The 23,701-nt window shown below is 33.9% G+C and overlaps 2 protein-coding genes across 2 annotated transcripts; both read left to right on the top strand.

Annotated features, from left to right (window-relative positions):
- The first annotated feature begins 204 nt into the window (after positions 1-204).
- On the top strand, positions 205-963 carry LOC139868009 (probable serine/threonine-protein kinase PBL28). Its single transcript, XM_071856349.1, has one exon. It carries the CDS (start codon positions 205-207, stop codon positions 961-963), a length of 759 nt encoding a protein of 252 aa, XP_071712450.1.
- A 439-nt stretch (positions 964-1,402) lies between these two features.
- LOC139868008 (probable serine/threonine-protein kinase PBL28) lies at positions 1,403-3,707 on the top strand. The gene is made up of 4 exons (XM_071856348.1): positions 1,403-2,281; positions 3,066-3,170; positions 3,324-3,380; positions 3,465-3,707. Exons 1-4 carry the CDS (start codon positions 1,403-1,405, stop codon positions 3,705-3,707), a joined length of 1,284 nt encoding a protein of 427 aa, XP_071712449.1.
- The last annotated feature ends 19,994 nt before the right edge of the window (positions 3,708-23,701 follow it).

The following is a 23,701-nucleotide window of genomic DNA, read 5'->3' as shown; positions in this document are numbered from 1 at the left end:
TACCCCAAGTTAGATCTCACATCCATACCACTCAAGCCAAGCTTCGATGGTAATTGATCTTTAGAGCACGATTTAATTTCGTAAGTAAATTAAGTCCCATATACTAGCAGTGCGCACGATGTACATTTCTATTGTTTTAATAGAATTAGCTAAATACTATTTTTGCGTCTATAATTGATTATCTTCTTTCTCCTCTTCATCACAATGCCACAGGTAAAGAGGTGGGAATACTTGTGGATTAAAGTTATATGCTTACACTTATGTGAAAGCTCCATTGATAATCCTCTTTCTTCTCTTAATAAGTCCCAAGGTTGTTATCTTCTCAAAGGAAACCTTGAATGTTTTAATAGTGAGTATCTTTCCTCCATAGAAGGTAACGATACATATGAACCATCCACAAGATCATACAATGTAACGATAAAAAAAGTTGTATATAGAGAATATGTTTCACTTAAAGAAATAGATATTCTTAGTAGATGTAGGCATCCCAACATACAATCTCTTCTTGGATTACTTGAATCGGATGATGGAACTATTAGGATTATTTATAAGCACATTTCTCATAAGTACCTTTATGGTTGTTTGAATGATGGTAATCTTACATGGGAAAAACGATTGAAAATATGCATTAATGTTGCACATGGGCTGAATTACTTGCATAATGGGATGGAGGACCAAAAGACCGTAATCCACTGTAACATAAATAGTAAAAATATTGAGTTAGACGATCTTTCAGGGGCAAAGATTATTGGATTTCACAACTCTGTATTCCTGCCTCCAAATCAAGATGGGAAATCTTTCCATCTCAATAACATTGTTGGCGATAAATATTATATGGATCCAGAGTTTGCTAAGACCAGAAGGTTAAAAAGAGAATCGGATATCTTTAGTTTCGGAATAGTTCTGCTTGAAATTCTATGTGGAAAGTGTGCAGCTGATTTGATAAAAAAAAGAGGGTTGTAATAACAAAGGGTTGGCACCTTTGGCTCGTGGATGGTTTGAAAATGGAACAATAGAGGAAAAGTTAGCCCCTATAATAAAGCAAGAAAAGTTTGGAAACAATTGTATTCTAAATAATGGGGCTAACAAGGATTCTTTGGATACATTTTTGAGGATTACATACGAGTGTCTGGCGGAAGCCAGAACCAACGTCCTCGAATGGAAGTGGTCGTGAGGAAACTTCAAGAAGCATTATCTTTTCAAGTAAGTGAATCACATTATTTTTTTTTCTTTAGTGACGATAAGAGGTAAAAGAAATTAGAATACCTTTTAAGTGATGATGACATAGTGTTCGATAATTATTTTATTAAAAATTGTAATAACTAAATAATGTATGTATTTATGTATGTATGCATAATAATGTGTTCATGGTTCCCAGGAAAATCACAAGGACCTATATAAAATGTCATTTGAAGATATTAAATCGATCACACAAAATTTCAGTGATGCCAATAAGGTTGGAACAGGAGGTTTTGGGAACGTGTATAAAGGGCACATTACGCATGGACATGGTAAGGGATATAATACCATTGTTGCAAAGAAGTTAGATACAAGTAATGGTCAAGGGGAGAATGAGTATTACAATGAGCTACAAATTCTTTACGAATATAAGCATGAGAATGTCATTGGTCTTGTAGGTTATAGCAACGAAACTAATGAAAAACTCATTGTTTATGAGTATGCATCTAATGGAAGTCTATATGGGCATTTAAGTAATGAGAGTCTTACATGGCGAAACCGACTAAACATATGCATTGATGTTGTAACCGGGATGGATTTCCTTCATGGAGGTATTCGAGGAAAAGAGGTGGTGATACATAGGGACATCAAATCTGATAATATTCTGTTGTTTGATGATTGGAAGGCAAAAATTGGTGATTTTGGGCTTTCCTTGATAAGTACAATTAATACGAATACTAAAGTTACTATAGCCCGTGCTTGTGGGACAGCGGGTTATGTGGACCCACTATACAAAGGATCTGGTATTTTAACCAAAGAGTCTGATATCTATTCACTAGGGGTGGTGTTATTGGAGATATTGTATGGGAGACAAATAAGTAAATGTCCCAAATCAACAACATGTTGGTCTCGTTTCATTAAACGCATCATCAAAAAAAGAAAAGCATACTCAATGGTGTTTAAAGATATCAAGGAAGAAGTTTTGCTAGAATCACTTGAAACATTTCTAGTCATTGTCAGTATATGCTTAGATGATGATAGAGACAAACGTCCAACATCAAAAGAAGTCTTAGCACAATTGAAGAAGGCATTGTATTTCCAAGTAAGTGATCACATCTTTATGTAGTGAAATGGGCTACCATAAAATAAAAGTTATTTTGATACTATAGCAATATATGTTTATAAGCTTGAATCTAACCATGCGTTGAAGGTGCTTAATCTCACACGACCTTCATTTTTATAAGGCATGGTATATCTGATATCTTTGCTTCGTATAAAACATAGTATACCCTTAGAATGATGATTAAGGTCCCGCATAGTTTCTTCTTACTACATACTTCGTATATAATGTCTTTTATAAATAGGTTATATATAAATTATTTTTGTTTGTTTCACTACACTTAAGAGTCAGAGACTATTTACTATTTCCAAACCATCTATATACGTGCAATCGTAGATCTTAGAATGTAAATAATATTATCAATTTAGGCGTCTACTATCTTATTATAAGAATAAGAAATAAGAATATACAGTCTTTTAAACTTTGGTATTTTTGTTAGGGTTCAAAAATCGAGACAAATATGATTGACATACAAAATATAAGGGTTAAATTGTACTTTTATAGTATACGTAAGGGTATTGATGAAAAATAGTCATCTCCTTCAGGAGTAGTGGTCTTCTTTAAGTGACTCTGAAACATCTCCATTAATATAAAATTAATTTTGTTTTTTATTTTGTTAAAACTATAAAGATTATATTTTTATATTTGCTTTATTCATGAGTTCATGACAAAACATTAGTTGGCTGTACTATATTATCCAAAAACTCATACAGTATTATTCATGAATTTTGAAAATTGAAATCCTAAATAATTATTGACCCTATAGCATACCCGGGGCCTTCGTCAAGCCCGTCCTTGCCCAAGGCCGGCCCTGCCAACAACCGAAAGTTCAAGTGATGCTATTGGAACTAACCACCCTCCCCCCAGGAAGGTAATTAATGTGTATCAGTATATCAATATTATCTTGTTATTTTACTCAGTTGTGAAGATTTAGAATTTCAAATTTGTGTTTTCAACAAATTGATGTCGAGTTATTTGCTAATATTGATTAGCTACAATGGGCAATAACAAAGTCTTAATGTAGGATGTGAAAGATGAGAAAGATGCTTTGGATCGGAGGTTCCTACAACTTAATCAATGTGTATTAATCTTATCTAGTTATTTTACTCGATTTAAAAAAATTAGGATTTCAAAATTGTAATTTCAACAAACTGATCACATGTAGGATGCGAAAGATGAGAAGGATGCTTTCGAAGTTTCTACAGTTAAAATTAGTGCAACTCATAAGTTGGAAATCAGAAACTCGCGGTTGAGAGATGTGAGCTTCGGTCCCAAGTTTAGTAACAACAAGACTGTTAACTTTCAGATACTTCCTCGCGGTTGCGAGATCCTACCTCGCGGTCGTGAGGTTCACTGCAGCAGTTCAATATTAGTCGAGCAGTTCAATTTACATTTATTTACCTTTTAATGTCTTAAGTCTTTTATTTTCTTTATTATATTATGTTTTCTCATTTTACATTTTCCAATTTTTAACATTTTAAATGATTTACAAGTATTAAAAACTTAAAATGTGAAAATAATTTGTTTATTTTCAAAAACACTAGAAAATTTTTCAAAGTGTTGAAAAATAAAGCACCAAGTATTCGGTGATCACTAAATTCGGTAATATAACAAACCTCTTCAGCTCTGTAAATTCAATTCTATGCTACGTCCCATTATCAGCAACCTACACGTTACAATGTAAAATGTTGAAAGTCATAGTCAGCACAATTTAATAACAAAACATGTTGTATTCCATTTATACATTTATAACTTTAGTGTGTGGAGCGGCTAGAGTTGTATTCAGAAGAAACTAAGTAAAAGGTTGAGATCCAAGGAGTGCTTCTCATCCCTTAGATCATTTTTGATCAATGAACCAGATTTAACCACCAAATAATACAAGGAGGGTAGTTTGGTCTTTTTACAAATTAAATTACCAACAACAAAACCTGTGCAGCTCCTGCACGCCATTGATATCGTTAACCTAAAATTCATCACTCCGGCGATTGATACACGAAATCCGGCGATTGATACACGAAATCCGACGATTGACAATGAACGATTGATGTTTCTTCGGCGAAATCAGACTGATTAATTTGTTCGATCCGAATTGAATATTCATTCAATCCGGCGATTAACGATGATTCAGGTTTCTCCGGCGTCGATTCCATAAGCATCCGTTTAGTCCGTTCAATTCCTTCACCCGTTCGATCGGATTCACTCCGATTCGTGATATACGATTCACTAACTTGGTTTCACTCTGGATTGCTCAATAATCGTTCACTCAGGCGAATTCATTTTTCAATCAATTCATCTTCACCTTCAATTAAAGGAATGGAACCGGAATACGATATGAGTGATGAAAAAATAATGAAGATGAAACTGCTGAAGGTATGTTAATTTTTTCCTTTTCAATCATATGTGATTGCATTTGATGTTATTTGTAGGAGCCGTGAAATTATATTTTTTGTATTTATCATATGTAGTTGATCAAACTCATGATGCCTTTATTTTTATTTTTATTTTTACATATTTAGATGTTTAGAAACCTAATTTGTGTTCATCATTTATTAGATGTGACACTGATGTGCTAGTTGAACTCATGGTTTGGAAATTGTTTGGCTTGCGTTGAATTAATGTTGATAAGCTTGGTAAATGGTCTCACAAGATGTGAAAAAGAAAGCTTCTGGTGTTAAGCCACCGGTTGTTGATGTTACTCAGTTTGGTTATTTCAAAGTTTTGGGAAATGGAATGGTTCCACTTTCACAACTAATGGTTGTTAAGGCAAAACTTATTTCAAACACCGCAGAGAAGAAGATTTAGGAGGCTGGTTGTGCTGATTCGCTTACTGCTTAGATTTGCTGATTCACTTGCACGATCTTTCATATTGCTAGTCTGTTATACTAATATTTCATATTGCTAGTCTGTTTTATTATGGCAGCATACAGTTGCAAATTGTTTGATTTGTTGGTGATTATGATATGTGATTTGACTACATGTATTTGCAAAAGTTGATAATGAGAGAAATATTTTTTAGTTTTTGTTATTGTTTCACACAATGTTAATAAACAGTTGTGCATATGATTTATGTGGTTGGATAAGACAATCAGTCTGATTAGATAAGCTAATCACATGTGATTAGATTAGTCAATCACATGTGATTAGATATCCATCACATGTGATTGGTGAGTCAACAGTTGTGTTATTGATTTATGCAATTGAATAAGCCAATAGTTGTAGAATCATATTGTTATAAAATGATTATATAATCACGTGTGTTTGTTATATAATCACAAGATTGGTAGAATCACATGACCATCTTTGTTATATAATCACGAGATTGGCTCTCAAAAATCGCATGGGTTGGCCTTCATAATCACAAGTGATTGGCTTTCAGAATCACATGTGATCAACCTTCACAATCACCAGTGATTGACTTGAGGAATCACTTAAAGGTGTTTAATAATTTCAATCAACCATGGTACATAAAACAAAAAACATATATACACATGTGATGGACTTTTACAATGATTAGCGTTTACCATCACATGTGATTGGCATGACAAATCACATGTGATTGGCATGCAGAATCACATGTGATTGGCTTGCATAATCACATGTGATTGATTGAGATAATCATATGATTGCCTTTGTTATATAATCACAAGATTGACTTTCAAAATCGCATAAGTTGGACTTCACAATCACAAGTGATTGGCTGTCACAATCACCAGTAATTGAATTGCAGAATCACTTATAGCTTTTTAATAAATTCAATCAACCATAGTACATAATGTTAATCAACAGTTGTGTATATGATCTATGGGGTTGGATAAGCCAAGCACATGTGATTATATTAAGAACATGTGATTGGTCATGCAGAAATCACAAGTGATTGCCATAATCACAAGTGATTGAACATGTTCAATAACAAGTGATTGCCATAATCACAAGAGATTGGCAATGAAAAATCACAAGTGATAGCCAGAATCACAAGTGATTGAACATGCAGAATCACAAGTGATTGGCAACATCACAAGTAATTGACAATGAAAAATCACAAGTGATAGCTAGAATTACATGTGTTTAGCTATGCAAAATCACATGTGCTTAACGTGTAAGTGATATGCACTATGAAAACCATCAACAAATAGTAACATACAAACAGAAACATACTAAAATCTATTAAAAATATCATAACATACTAACAATAACATACTAACAGTAACATAACACATGTGTTAAACAAGACAATTCACTTTTAACAACTAAGCAACTAAAATCTAGAATATGTTTTTGACAAAACAATTCACTTTTCACCACTAAAATTCTCCAATATCTTTGCAACACGTTCGGGTCTTGAATTTTGTGCTTCAATACCAAGGTTCCTGTAATTTTCTTTCATATAAAACTTGTTAAATGAATTTGCACTTCGAATCATCAAGTTGGCATGCTGGTTCAGAGAATGTGTCAAAAGCTTCGCGGCATACCAGACCCTCAACTTCCTCAGCTAATTTTTTTGTTCCACCGATTCAGGAAACAATTCCTCCATCCAATTCCCATCGGCTGTGGCTTTATATCTTTTCATGTGGTACATGGCAAAAGCACCGCAATCAACAGCCTTATCTCTTGTAACCCATGGCAAAGTGATTCGCTTTGCATTCAGTTTTTCAATCTGATCTGTCATTGGATGCTTGTGCACTTTTAGATACTCACCAAAGCAGTATGTCTGGAAAAACAAATTAGAAACATAAACATCAGCTTTTCAAAAAACACGTGTGCTAAAAATAACCTCATTTTAGTACATGTGATAGAACTATGTAATCACAAGTGAATGAATGATGTAATCACATGTGATTGAATGATACAATCACATGTGATTGAATAGTCTAGTGACATTTAGAAAATGTATTTATTACTGAAAAATATAAAGTGCTAATACAAAAATGAAATGATATTATACGGTCAACAATCAGTGGCTAACTTATTTTATATACAAATATACAAATAACTAACATTCTAGAAAAGAAAACTAACCAAGAGGGTGCAAACTTTGGCGTATCTTTTAGCAAAGTTTGAAGTCAAGCGAGCGTTGTCAAGTATTTTAAGCTTTGGAACTCTCAAATCAAACACAAGCACAAAGAAATGACTCTTTCTGCAGACGTGGAAAAAAACCTGTTAAAAAGAAAACAAGCATTCAAATAACTCTCAAATCAGACTTGACTTTGTCATCCTCGATGTTCTCAGAATTAACCATGTAATCAAAATCATCCTTCTCATCCTCAACCTTTTTTTTCACCATCATCCTTCTTATCATCATCATCATCAACATTATTCTTCTCATTGTCGTCCTTGATATCACGATCCAGAACCTTCACCTCATCGCCCTCGACAACTCTAAAAACTTGATTCAATTTACTTTGATAAGAAATCAAAGTCTTCTCATTTGAAAATTTCAATAAACCTTCTTTTATTTTGGTTGACAAAAACAGCTTAAGGTCATCAACCAATTTGAACTTCTCTTCGATAACTTCACAATAATCCTGCATATAAAGCCGCAAAACATTAGAATATTATGTGATGCAGTAAATTAAAAAGTAATCACATGTGATTGGCAAAGCAGAATCACATGTAATTGGAAAAAAGCATAGATAACATGTGAGTGGCAAAAGCAGAATCACATGTGATTGTCAAAACAGAATCACATGTGATTGGTAACAAGCAGAATCAGAAACATAGTAGATAGAAGGAAAAATACCTTAACAAAAATGAATGTCATTCTTTTTATCTTCCAATTTTAAAAACTCCTCTCCATCTAGTTCAGGATCATACTCTGGTGCAATTTGACTATCACAATCACAAGTGATTGGCAAAGCAAAATCACAAGTGATTGGACAATGACATGTGATTGGAAAAGCAGAATCACAAGTGATTGGACAATCACATGTGAGATAATAATCCTTTAGGGATCTAAAACCACAACATAAGCATTATCACTTGCTAAGAACATGTATAAACTTGTAAGCTGGAAAAACTATGGTTTAAAGATACAATAAAGCTAATATAGGATTTTCTTTTTTTAATGTCTATAATAATATATAATGTCATTTTAGTTCAAAGCAACAATCATCTAATCATATTCATGGTGTCATTCAACATACTGAACTTATGTGAACTAATTACAACTAATTGAACATTTATGAATCACCATCACCATGCCCTAATATTAAAGTACAATATCAATTAAGATATACGAAGTTTACTAGTTAATCATTAAAAATCATATCAGAAAATTATCACTCAACAATGACAACAAGCATAATGATTACATGTTCTAACTACAACAGATCAAACAACTCGAGTGCATCATACCACAACCTAAATCTATAAAACCTAGATTCACTAATTAATTAAGAAGAAAGTAATTAAGCTCGAATAGCATACACTACAGGCAGTACCTGACCGACCTGAGATGACATAAAAGCAATTGAAACCGGTTTCCGATCACTGCTCATCTTCATTCCAGGCAACACAGCTTTCACCAATTTGAAATCGGAGAATCATTTGATTTCGCCATTGTTTATAGATGATTGTTGATTTTTTGATCGATTAGACGATTATTGTTGTTTGATGTTGATGATTGCAGATGGAAGGTTTGATTGCTGTGGATCGATCGAAGTACTGTTTGTGAAACCCTAGAATCGTAACTGTGTGTGTTCTTCAATGAGAGAGGTTAACGAATTGAATGAGATACAAATTCTGAAGTGTAAAGTATATTGTTTGTAAATGGACGAAAATGCCCCTCTGCCCAAAATACTTATATTTCTTAAAGTTAATCCTAAGTCATTGATCAAAGTGAATCTAAGGGCTGAAAATGATTCCCTTAAACCCAAGATAAAACTTGAACTCAAATGAATATCCTTCGGAGCGGCTAATATAGAATTAGAATTCAATGGGGTCTCGATTTTTTTTCCAGTACTAATTATATTGAAATGCTATTTTACTGGTAGTTTAACTTTAAAAAACTACAAATTCGAACAATATATATGCCCCGAGTAGTTAAATTTAGTGGTGTTCTATACAATTTAAAGAAAAAGCTATAGATTCAAAAAATATATGGGCTCATATGGTTAAATTTAGTAGTGTCCTACACAAGTTTCAAAGTATTTTATACGTAAAAATTTTAGCTAGTGGTGTCACATGACCTCACGGGTTACACACAGTGTTGTAAATCTCACGAGATCTCCTCCGAGATCTCATTTTTAGAAGGCAACCGAGACGAGATGTTCATCTCCCGATATTTCTCAGTCAACGGGGTCAAACTTAATCAAAGCCACTATTTCTCGGATTTTCTTGCTAATTTGTAAGATTTTCTTGTAAAATTCGTAATAACCTAGATTTTCTCGCTCATTTCTAGGATATTTTTGTAAAATTTCGTAAAAACGTATATAAATATACATATATTTATGTTTTTATGTATATTTTTATTAAAAAAACTATAAAGTCAATGTAAGTCAATGCCCGAGATCTCCCCGAGATTATTCCGAGATGCCGAGATCTCCCTAAAAAAGTCCAAACGATATCTCCCCGAGATCCGAATTCTCCAACCTTGGTTACACACTAGATTCGCCCTTGGGTGTGTGCAGCTTAATTAAAGTTTCACCAACAGTTATACGATATGAATTGTGATGGACCATGTTCAGTATTAGTCGAGCAAGGAAAGCTAAACTTAAAAGTTTATTTACATTTACAAAAACAACCCTTGGTGTCAAACTGCCAATTACTTCACATTATACAATTTATCTGCTAACGACTCATTTAGACCACGGATAATGGTGATTGTGACGTGGAGTGAATGATGTGCATTTTTTAGGGCAAGTCAATGACTGGACTATGGCACGAAAAGGGGAAGTTGTAATTGGGGGCTTTTGTCAAAAGATGACAATGACGTGACATTTTATTTTTGATTTTTTGTTTGTGTTGTGATAAAGACAGAAAACATGTGGCTGACAAATTTGAATCAAATCACGGATGTATTATTATTCTACCTAACTGCATAGTAAATTATTGTATTATAAATACCAAAGGATGTGATTTGCATAAGATGCACACATAGAATATATTTCATATATCACCATTCTTTTACTCTCTCTTATTTTAAGTTTATTAGTAGTCTATAGTTAAGAACAAACCCACTAAAGGTAGTTATAAGCCTACTGAATTATAACACGTTATCAGCACGAAGTGCTCTGTATAATCAAGGTTTATCTAAGCAAGCACAAGTCACTAATCAAGGTAATAAAAAAAAATCTTTAACGATATCTTCTATTATTTATTAGTAAGATAAATATTATTATCATCATAACTAACATTTATATTTATGTTATTTAAGTTATATATGGTCGGTTATACCGCTTGAATTATATTTCTGTAATCTAACTATTATTAACTTCACTAACATTTATATTTATGTTATATATGGTCGGTTATACCGCCTGAATTATATTTCTGTAATCTAACTATTATTAATTTCACTAACATTTATATTTATGTTATATATGGTCGGTTATACCGCCTGAATTATATTTCTGTAATCTAACTCTTATTAACTTCACTAACATTTATATCTATGTTATCTAACATTTATGATTACTTATGCAATTAATCATCATTTATTTCATGCATACTAATGTTTATTCTTAAATTTATTATTTATGCATAATATGTTTATTCTCCTAATCTTCGTATTTATACTAAATGTATTTACACTAAATGTATTTTATAGTAATCATATTTATACTAATAAAATTCTTTTATTAAAATTATTATTAATATAACGAGTACATAACAGTCGTTAACGTCAACTAACGACATTACAACGGTCATATATGCATAACGGTTGTTAACATTAACTGACGACGTTACAACGACTATATTTTTCAAATATAAAATAAACATCTCCGTTTTCACATTTTCACAAATCAATCTTCATTTTCTCAGATCACCACTCTCAAAAAGTTTTTGTAAAGATGATTCACACAAGGATGATTTTTCCTATTGTATTGGTCATATTAACTATCATCATTGTTGCTAATATACCACTGGGTGAACCTATATTCTATCCTGCCCTTGTGGTTTTATTATTTGTAATCATTCCATTATTCTGTTGTTTGCTACTTATGAATTTAAAATGATTCTAATTTCATGTTGTTAGAAATTGATTATGATTATAATTTATGTTGTTCATCTTTCTGAAAATAGAAAATGTCAAACTTATCAAAGCTTGAGTTTGATGCCCTAGACGTATCGGGAACAAACTACACATCATGGGTCATGGATGTAGAAATAAATCTTGGATCATTGGGTATTCTAGAAACTTTAAAAGAAAACAATACTTGTTCTGATCAAGATAAATTAAAATCAATTGCTTTTATTCGCAAACATATTGATATCACCTTAAAACATATGTATCTCACTATCAAAGATCCACATGTTTTATGGGAAAGTATCAAGAGTAGATTCGATAATCAAAAGGAAATATTACTCCCAGCTGCGAGGGAAGAATGGAGAAATCTAAGGTTCCAAGACTTTAAAAAGGTAAGTGAATACAGCTCGACCATGTTCAAGATCCGTTCAAAGCTTCAATTCTGTGGTCAAGAAATAAGTGATGCTGATATGATAGAGAAAACTTTCTCCACAATGCATTCTGCAAAAATTACTATACAAGAAAATTTAAGATTGCAGAAGTACAAAATTTTTTCCAAACTTCAAACTTATCTCTTAGTTGCAGAAGTGAATAAAGAATTACTGATGAAGAATCAAGAATCTCGTCCTACGGGTGCGATAGCATTCCCTGAAGTTAATGCTATTAACAATAATAATAATAAAAAAAAGAAATGCACCTGGACGAGGACGTGGGCGAGGTCATGGTCATATTTGTAGTGACCCGAACTTTTCCATGTTTATATATATTAATTGAGATTGATATTTACATGATTAAATGTTTCCAACATGTTAAGCAATCAAACTTGTTAAGACTTGATTAATTGAAATATGTTTCATATAGACAATTGACCACCCAAGTTGATCGGTGATTCACGAACGTTAAAACTTGTAAAAACTATATGATGACATATATATGGATATATATATATAGTTAACATGATACTATGATAAGAAAACATATCATAAAGTATATTAACAATGAACTACATATGTAAAAACAAGACTACTAACTTAATGATTTTTAAACGAGACATATATGTAACGATTATCGTTGTAAAGACATTTAATGTATATATATCATATTAAGAGATATTCATACATGATAATATCATGATAATATAATAATTTAAAATCTCATTTGATTTTATAAACATTGGGTTAACAACATTTAACAAGATCGTTAACCTAAAGGTTTCAAAACAACACTTACATGTAACGACTAACGATGACTTAACGACTCAGTTAAAATGTATATACATGTAGTGTTTTAATATGTATTTATACACTTTTGAAAGACTTCAATACACTTATCAAAATACTTCTACTTAACAAAAATGCTTACAATTACATCCTCGTTCAGTTTCATCAACAATTCTACTCGTATGCACCCGTATTCGTACTCGTACAATACACAGCTTTTAGATGTATGTACTATTGGTATATACACTCCAATGATCAGCTCTTAGCAGCCCATGTGAGTCACCTAACACATGTGGGAACCATCATTTGGCAACTAGCATGAAATATCTCATAAAATTACAAAAATATGAGTAATCATTCATGACTTATTTACATGAAAACAAAATTACATATCCTTTATATCTAATCCATACACCAACGACCAAAAACACCTACAAACACTTTCATTCTTCAATTTTCTTCATCTAATTGATCTCTCTCAAGTTCTATCTTCAAGTTCTAAGTGTTCTTCATAAATTCCAAAAGTTCTAGTTTCATAAAATCAAGAATACTTTCAAGTTTGCTAGCTCACTTCCAATCTTGTAAGGTGATCATCCAACCTCAAGAAATCTTTGTTTCTTACAGTAGGTTATCATTCTAATACAAGGTAATAATCATATTCAAACTTTGGTTCAATTTCTATAACTATAACAATCTTATTTCAAGTGATGATCTTACTTGAACTTGTTTTCGTGTCATGATTCTGCTTCAAGAACTTCGAGCCATCCAAGGATCCATTGAAGCTAGATCCATTTTTCTCTTTTCCAGTAGGTTTATCCAAGGAAATTAAGGTAGTAATGATGTTCATAACATCATTCGATTCATACATATAAAGCTATCTTATTCGAAGGTTTAAACTTGTAATCACTAGAACATAGTTTAGTTAATTCTAAACTTGTTCGCAAACAAAAGTTAATCCTTCTAACTTGACTTTTAAAATCAACTAAACACATGTTCTATATCTATATGATATGCTAACTTAATGATTTAAAACCTGGAAACACGAAAAACACCGTAAAACCGGATTTACGCCGTCGTAGTAACACCGCGGGCTGTTTTGGGTTAGTTAATTAATAACTATGATAAACTTTGATTTAAAAGTTGTTATTCTGAGAAAATGATTTTTATTATGAACATGAAACTATATCCAAAAATTATGGTTAAACTCAAAGTGGAAGTATGTTTTCTAAAATGGTCATCTAGACGTCGTTCTTTCGACTGAAATGACTACCTTTACAAAAACGACTTGTAACTTATTTTTCCGACTATAAACCTATACTTTTCTGTTTAGATTCATAAAATAGAGTTCAATATGAAACCATAGCAATTTGATTCACTCAAAACGGATTTAAAATGAAGAAGTTATGGGTAAAACAAGATTGGATAATTTTTCTCATTTTAGCTACGTGAAAATTGGTAACAAATCTATTCCAACCATAACTTAATCAACTTGTATTGTATATTATGTAATCCTGAGATACCATAGACACGTATACAATGTTTCGACCTATCATGTCGACACATCTATATATATTTCGGAACAACCATAGACACTCTATATGTGAATGTTGGAGTTAGCTATACAGGGTTGAGGTTGATTCCAAAATATATATAGTTTGAGTTGTGATCAATACTGAGATACGTATACACTGGGTCGTGGATTGATTCAAGATAATATTTATCAATTTATTTCTGTACATCTAACTGTGGACAACTAGTTGTAGGTTACTAACGAGGACAGCTGACTTAATAAACTTAAAACATCAAAATATATTAAAAGTGTTGTAAATATATTTTGAACATACTTTGATATATATGTATATATTGTTATAGGTTCGTGAATCAACCAGTGGCCAAGTCTTACTTCCTGACGAAGTAAAAATCTGTGAAAGTGAGTTATAGTCCCACTTTTAAAATCTAATATTTTTGGGATGAGAATACATGCAGGTTTTATAAATGATTTACAAAATAGACACAAGTACGTGAAACTACATTCTATGGTTGAATTATCGAAATCGAATATGCCCCTTTTTATTAAGTCTGGTAATCTAAGAATTAGGGAACAGACACCCTAATTGACGCGAATCCTAAAGATAGATCTATTGGGCCTAACAAACCCCATCCAAAGTACCGGATGCTTTAGTACTTCGAAATTTATATCATATCCGAAGGGTGTCCCGGAATGATGGGGATATTCTTATATATGCATCTTGTTATTGTCGGTTACCAGGTGTTCATCATATGAATGATTTTTATCTCTATGTATGGGATGTGTATTGAAATATGAAATCTTGTGGTCTATTGTTATGATTTGATATATATAGGTTAAACCTATAACTCACCAACATTTTTGTTGACGTTTTAAGCATGTTTATTCTCAGGTGATTATTAAGAGCTTCCGCTGTCGCATACTTAAATAAGGACGAGATTTGGAGTCCATGCTTGTATGATATTGTGTAAAAACTGCATTCAAGAAACTTATTTTGTTGTAACATATTTGTATTGTAAACCATTATGTAATGGTCGTGTGTAAACAGGATATTTTAGATTATCATTATTTGATAATCTACGTAAAGCTTTTTAAACCTTTATTGATGAAATAAAGGTTATGGTTTGTTTTAAAATGAATGCAGTCTTTGAAAAACGTCTCATATAGAGGTCAAAACCTCGCAACGAAATCAATTAATATGGAACGTTTTTAATCAATAAGAACGGGACATTTCAGTTGGTATCCGAGCGTTGGTCTTAGAGAACCAGAAAATTTGCATTAGTGTGTCTTATCGAGTTTGTTAGGATGCATTAGTGAGTCTGGACTTCGACCGTGGTTTCTTTAAAAATGATTGCTTAACATTTTTGTTGGAAACTATATATTTTTAACATATGAATATTATGTGATATATTAATCTCTTAACGTGTTTGATATTATGTGATAGATGTCTACCTCTAGAACAAGTCCCATTGACTCACCTAATAATAATGAAGAGTCAAATGTAAATTGGAATGATTTGTGGACTGATTCACAAATTCCCGAAGAGGAACCGGAAGAAGAGTCGGAACCGGAAGAAGAATCGGAACCGGAAGAAGAATCAGAACCGGATAAAGAAATAGAACCGGTGGGGGAAATAATAAAACGGTTAAGTAAAAGAGAATCCTCAACCAACCGACCAAAGTTAATTATGGTCAATGGTGTTTCCGCCAAGGAAGCAAAATATTGGGAGGATTACCAATTCTCCGATGAATCGGATTCCGACGAGAATTCCGATGATGTTATAGAAATTACCCCAACTGAATTTAAAAAGGCAAAAGAAAATAATAAGGGAAAGGGCATAAAAATAGAGAAATCTAATTCCAACCCCGATGAACTTTATATGTATCGTCAACCCCCGAAGTCCTTAAGTTGTAACAATGACCCGGGAACCTCTAAACCACCAGGTTTTTCTAAACCAATGTGGGCAACGACGGCTCGTATTAGGGGAACATCATATATCCCTAGAAACTTGGCAAAACGAACCAAAACCGAAGAAGAAGAAACGAGCGAGTCGGAATAAGATAGTTGTATTCGTGTGGTGTAATATATGTAATATAGTGTTCTTATGCTTTATGATATATGTAAAAATTGCTTGTATTAATAAGTATTTTTTTATGAATCTAACTCTTGTCTATTTTACAGTTTAAAAACACAAAATGGATAGACAACCTAATATTTTAAGAGACCTACCCGGAGACATGATTGATGAAATCTTGTCTAGAGTCGGCCAGAATTCTTCGGCACAACTATTTAAGGCGAGATCAGTTTGTAAGACATTCGAAGAACGTTCCAAGAATGTCTTGGTTTATAAGAGACTTTCGTTTGAAAGATGGGGGATATCACATTGGGAAACCCATAAGTTACGATGTGTTTACTTTGACGCATATATTGCGGGGAACCCAAATGCTATTTTACGCAACGGGTTAAGAAATTATTTTGACTCAATATATCCGAATATTGGACTTCGTGATTTAGAAAAAGCGGCTAACATGCAACATAAAGAAGCATGTTATGCTTACGGATTAGTAATGTTCGCTTCTCACCAAAGTGAGAACAAGAACATCGGGCTACAACTATTAAACAAAACGTTTCCACAAGTGACGGAGTCGGTAATTAGGGTAAGAAATGAGGTTTTTAGATTATTACGGGACTGTTGGACATTACGTAACCCTCGTCCCTTTGATGACGTTACAACACGCTGTCTTATCAACGGCCATAACGGTTATGTTGCACAAGACCAAGGATGGGAAGTAGTCCTAGTAAAACCAGAATGCATGACTTGTTTCTAGACGTATGAATTACGTGTCTTTATTGTCTTTGCTGAACGACTTGTGTACTAGCTAGAATTGTCTTCACAACTATCTTGTATCAAAGTTATTGTGTGCTATATTTCATGCTTTATGTAAAATAAGCGGTATTGTAAGTTTGTAAAATATTGTATAAAAGTTTGAACGCGAAATATTATTATAATCAGTTTTTCATATAGAATTGTAGTAGTTGAATTGTATATTAGCTACTAAGTATGAACTTAACGGGTAGGTACTACCCGAATTTAAACTTATAAAACGCTAATATGAAGAAAAAGCTTTTATAAATGAGTTCATATTATGCTACGAAATACTATTAACTACTCTTAATATTCTGTATGATTAACTTGTTCCATTTGACTATTTTGAAGGAAATGGCACCGACTACTCGACACACCGTGAATATGAATGAAGAGGAATTCCGTACTTTTATAGCTTCAAACATAGCCGCAGTACAGGCTGCGCTACATACCAACAATAGCCTTGGATCTGGCAGTACAGGAAATCGTGTAGGATGCACCTACAAAGAATTCACTGCCTGCAAACCTTTGGAATTTGATGGAACCGAAGGACCGATCGGATTGAAACGGTGGACCGAGAAGGTTGAATCGGTGTTTGCCATAAGTAAGTGTACTGAAGAGGACAAAGTGAAGTACGCTACGTATACCTTCACAGGTTCTGCGTTAACATGGTGGAATACCTATCTAGAGCAAGTGGGACAAGATGATGCGTACGCACTACCGTGGTCAGCATTCAAGCACTTGATGAACGAGAAGTACCGTCCCAGAACCGAGGTCAATAAGCTCATGACAGAACTTAGAGGGTTACGAACCCAAGGATTTGATATTACCACGTACGAAAGACGATTCACAGAATTGTGCCTATTGTGTCCGGGAGCATTCGAAGATGAGGAAGAGAAGATCGACGCGTTTGTGAAAGGATTACCGGAAAGAATCCAAGAAGATATAAGTTCACACGAGCCCGCCTCCATACAACAGGCATGTAGAATGGCTCACAAACTAGTGAACCAGATTGAAGAAAGAATTAAAGAACAGACTGCTGAAGAGGCCAATGTGAAGCAAGTCAAAAGAAAGTGGGAGGAAAACGGTGATAAGAATCACCAATACAACAACAACAGCAATTACAACAATAATCGCAACAATTATCCCAACAATCGCAACATCAATCGCAACTACAACAAACGGCCCAAAAACAACAACAACAACAACAACAACAGCAACTACAACAATCATCCCAACAACAATAATAACCGCAACAACAACAACAATCAGAAGCAGCTATGCCAAAGGTGTGAAAAGAATCACTCGGGGTTCTGCACCAAATTTTGCAACAAGTGTAAAAGAAATGGTCATAGCGCGGTGAAGTGTGAGGTCTACGGACCAGGGGTTAATAGAACGAAAGGAACAAATGTTGTCGGAACGAGTAATGGCGGAGCAAGTAGTGTCGGAGCAAGTTATGCCAATGTAGTTTGTTATAAATGTGGAAAACCAGGCCACATTATTAGAAATTGCCCGAACCAGGAGAACACGAATGGACAAGGCCGTGGAAGAGTTTTCAATATTAATGCGGTAGAGGCACAGGAAGACCCGGAGCTTGTTACGGGTACGTTTCTTATTGACAATAAATCTGCTTACGTTTTATTTGATTCAGGTGCGGATAGAAGCTATATGAGTAGAGATTTTTGTGCTAAATTAAGTTGTCCATTGACGCCTTTGGATAGTAAATTTTTACTCGAATTAGCAAATGGTAAATTAATTTCAGCAGATAATATATGTCGGAATCGAGAAATTAAACTGGTTAGCGAAACATTTAAGATTGATTTGATACCAGTAGAGTTAGGGAGTTTTGATGTGATAATCGGTATGGACTGGTTGAAAGAAGTGAAAGCGGAGATCGTTTGTTACAAAAATGCAATTCGCATTATACGAGAAAAAGGAAAACCCTTAATGGTGTACGGAGAAAAGGGCAACACGAAGCTACATCTTATTAGTAATTTGAAGGCACAAAAACTAATAAGAAAAGGTTGCTATGTTGTTCTAGCACACGTCGAGAAAGTACAAACTGAAGAAAAGAGCATCAATGATGTTCCCATTGCAAAAGAATTTCCCGATGTATTTCCGAAAGAATTACCGGGATTACCCCCACATCGATCCGTTGAATTTCAAATAGATCTTGTACCAGGAGCTGCACCAATAGCTCGTGCTCCTTACAGACTCGCACCCAGCGAGATGAAAGAACTGCAAAGCCAATTACAAGAACTTTTAGAGCGTGGTTTCATTCGACCAAGCACATCACCGTGGGGAGCTCCTGTTTTGTTTGTCAAGAAGAAAGATGGTACATTCAGGTTGTGTATCGACTACCGAGAGTTGAACAAACTTACCATCAAGAACCGCTACCCACTACCGAGAATCGACGACTTATTTGATCAACTACAAGGCTCGTCTGTTTATTCAAAGATTGACTTACGTTCCGGGTATCATCAAATGCGGGTGAAAGAAGATGATATTCCAAAGACTGCTTTCAGAACACGTTACGGTCATTACGAGTTTATGGTCATGCCGTTTGGTTTAACTAATGCACCAGCTGTGTTCATGGACCTTATGAACCGAGTGTGTGGACCATACCTTGACAAGTTTGTCATTGTTTTCATTGATGACATACTTATTTACTCAAAGAATGACCAAGAACACGGTGAACATTTGAGAAAGGTGTTAGAAGTATTGAGGAAGGAAGAATTGTAATCTAAGTTTTCAAAGTGTGCATTTTGGTTGGAAGAAGTTCAATTCCTCGGTCACATAGTGAACAAAGAAGGTATTAAGGTGGATCCGGCAAAGATAGAAACTGTTGAAAAGTGGGAAACCCCGAAAACTCCGAAACACATACGCCAGTTTTTAGGACTAGCTGGTTACTACAGAAGGTTCATCCAAGACTTTTCCAGAATAGCAAAACCCTTGACTGCATTAACGCATAAAGGGAAGAAATTTGAATGGAATGATGAACAAGAGAAAGCGTTTCAGTTATTGAAGAAAAAGCTAACTACGGCACCTATATTGTCATTGCCTGAAGGGAATGATGATTTTGTGATTTATTGTGACGCATCAAAGCAAGGTCTCTGTTGTGTATTAATGCAACGAACGAAGGTGATTGCTTATGCGTCTAGACAATTGAAGATTCACGAACAAAATTATACGACGCATGATTTGGAATTAGGCGCGGTTGTTTTTGCATTAAAGACTTGGAGGCACTACTTATATGGGGTCAAAAGTATTATATATACTGACCACAAAAGTCTTCAACACATATTTAATCAGAAACAACTGAATATGAGGCAGCGTAGGTGGATTGAATTATTGAATGATTACGACTTTGAGATTCGTTACCACCCGGGGAAGGCAAATGTGGTAGCCGATGCCTTGAGCAGGAAGGACAGAGAACCCATTCGAGTAAAATCTATGAATATAATGATTCATAATAACATTACTACTCAAATAAAGGAGGCGCAACAAGGAGTTTTAAAAGAGGGAAATTTAAAGGATGAAATACCCAAAGGATCGGAGAAACATCTTAATATTCGGGAAGACGGAACCCGGTATAGGGCTGAAAGGATTTGGGTACCAAAATTTGGAGATATGAGAGAAATGGTACTTAGAGAAGCTCATAAAACCAGATACTCAATACATCCTGGAACGGGGAAGATGTACAAGGATCTCAAGAAACATTTTTGGTGGCCGGGTATGAAAGCCGATGTTGCTAAATACGTAGGAGAATGTTTGACGTGTTCTAAGGTCAAAGCTGAGCATCAGAAACCATCAGGTCTACTTCAACAACCCGAAATCCCGGAATGGAAATGGGAAAACATTACCATGGATTTCATCACTAAATTGCCAAGGACTGCAAGTGGTTTTGATACTATTTGGGTAATAGTTGATCGTCTCACCAAATCAGCACACTTCCTACCAATAAGAGAAGATGACAAGATGGAGAAGTTAGCACGACTGTATTTGAAGGAAGTCGTCTCCAGACATGGAATACCAATCTCTATTATCTCTGATAGGGATGGCAGATTTATTTCAAGATTCTGGCAGACATTACAGCAAGCATTAGGAACTCGTCTAGACATGAGTACTGCGTATCATCCACAAACTGATGGGCAGAGCGAAAGGACGATACAAATGCTTGAAGACATGCTACGAGCATGTGTTATTGATTTCGGAAACAGTTGGGATCGACATCTACCATTAGCAGAATTTTCCTACAACAACAGCTACCATTCAAGCATTGAGATGGCGCCGTTTGAAGCACTTTATGGTAGAAAGTGCAGGTCTCCGATTTGTTGGAGTGAAGTGGGGGATAGACAGATTACGGGTCCGGAGATTATACAAGAAACTACCGAGAAGATCATCCATATTCAACAACGGTTGAAAATCGCCCAAAGTCGACAAAAGAGCTACGCTGACATTAAAAGAAAAGATATAGAATTTGAAATTGGAGAGATGGTCATGCTTAAAGTTGCACCTTGGAAAGGCGTTGTTCGATTTGGTAAACGAGGGAAATTAAATCCAAGGTATATTGGACCATTCAAGATTATTGATCGTGTCGGACCAGTAGCTTACCGACTAGAGTTACCTCAACAACTCGCGGCTGTACATAACACTTTCCACGTCTCGAATTTAAAGAAATGTTTTGCTAAAGAAGATCTCACTATTCCGTTAGATGAAATCCAAATCAACGAAAAACTTCAATTCATCGAAGAACCCGTCGAAATAATGGATCGTGAGGTTAAAAGACTTAAGCAAAACAAGATACCAATTGTTAAGGTTCGATGGAATGCTCGTAGAGGACCCGAGTTCACCTGGGAGCGTGAAGATCAGATGAAGAAGAAATACCCGCATCTATTTCCAGAAGATTCGTCAACACCTTCAACAGCTTAAAATTTCGGGACGAAATTTATTTAACGGGTAGGTACTGTAGTGACCCGAACTTTTCCATGTTTATATATATTAATTGAGATTGATATTTACATGATTAAATGTTTCCAACATGTTAAGCAATCAAACTTGTTAAGACTTGATTAATTGAAATATGTTTCATATAGACAATTGACCACCCAAGTTGATCGGTGATTCACGAACGTTAAAACTTGTAAAAACTATATGATGACATATATATGGATATATATATATAGTTAACATGATACTATGATAAGAAAACATATCATAAAGTATATTAACAATGAACTACATATGTAAAAACAAGACTACTAACTTAATGATTTTTAAACGAGACATATATGTAACGATTATCGTTGTAAAGACATTTAATGTATATATATATCATATTAAGAGATATTCATACATGATAATATCATGATAATATAATAATTTAAAATCTCATTTGATATTATAAACATTGGGTTAACAACATTTAACAAGATCGTTAACCTAAAGGTTTCAAAACAACACTTACATGTAACGACTAACGATGACTTAACGACTCAGTTAAAATGTATATACATGTAGTGTTTTAATATGTATTTATACACTTTTGAAAGACTTCAATACACTTATCAAAATACTTCTACTTAACAAAAATGCTTACAATTACATCCTCGTTCAGTTTCATCAACAATTCTACTCGTATGCACCCGTATTCGTACTCGTACAATACACAGCTTTTAGATGTATGTACTATTGGTATATACACTCCAATGATTAGCTCTTAGCAGCCCATGTGAGTCACCTAACACATGTGGGAACCATCATTTGGCAACTAGCATGAAATATCTCATAAAATTACAAAAATATGAGTAATCATTCATGACTTATTTACATGAAAACAAAATTACATATCCTTTATATCTAATCCATACACCAACGACCAAAAACACCTACAAACACTTTCATTCTTCAATTTTCTTCATCTAATTGATCTCTCTCAAGTTCTATCTTCAAGTTCTAAGTGTTCTTCATAAATTCCAAAAGTTCTAGTTTCATAAAATCAAGAATACTTTCAAGTTTGCTAGCTCACTTCCAATCTTGTAAGGTGATCATCCAACCTCAAGAAATCTTTGTTTCTTACAGTAGGTTATCATTCTAATACAAGGTAATAATCATATTCAAACTTTGGTTCAATTTCTATAACTATAACAATCTTATTTCAAGTGATGATCTTACTTGAACTTGTTTTCGTGTCATGATTCTGCTTCAAGAACTTCGAGCCATCCAAGGATCCATTGAAGCTAGATCCATTTTTCTCTTTTCCAGTAGGTTTATCCAAGGAAATTAAGGTAGTAATGATGTTCATAACATCATTCGATTCATACATATAAAGCTATCTTATTCGAAGGTTTAAACTTGTAATCACTAGAACATAGTTTAGTTAATTCTAAACTTGTTCGCAAACAAAAGTTAATCCTTCTAACTTGACTTTTAAAATCAACTAAACACATGTTCTATATCTATATGATATGCTAACTTAATGATTTAAAACCTGGAAACACGAAAAACACCGTAAAATCGGATTTACGCCGTCGTAGTAACACCGCGGGCTGTTTTGGGTTAGTTAATTAATAACTATGATAAACTTTGATTTAAAAGTTGTTAT

This window comes from Rutidosis leptorrhynchoides, chromosome 9 (genome assembly GCF_046630445.1).
Source record: "Rutidosis leptorrhynchoides isolate AG116_Rl617_1_P2 chromosome 9, CSIRO_AGI_Rlap_v1, whole genome shotgun sequence".
NCBI classification, from domain to species: domain Eukaryota; kingdom Viridiplantae; phylum Streptophyta; class Magnoliopsida; order Asterales; family Asteraceae; genus Rutidosis; species Rutidosis leptorrhynchoides.
This window is presented reverse-complemented; position numbering and strand designations above follow the sequence as displayed.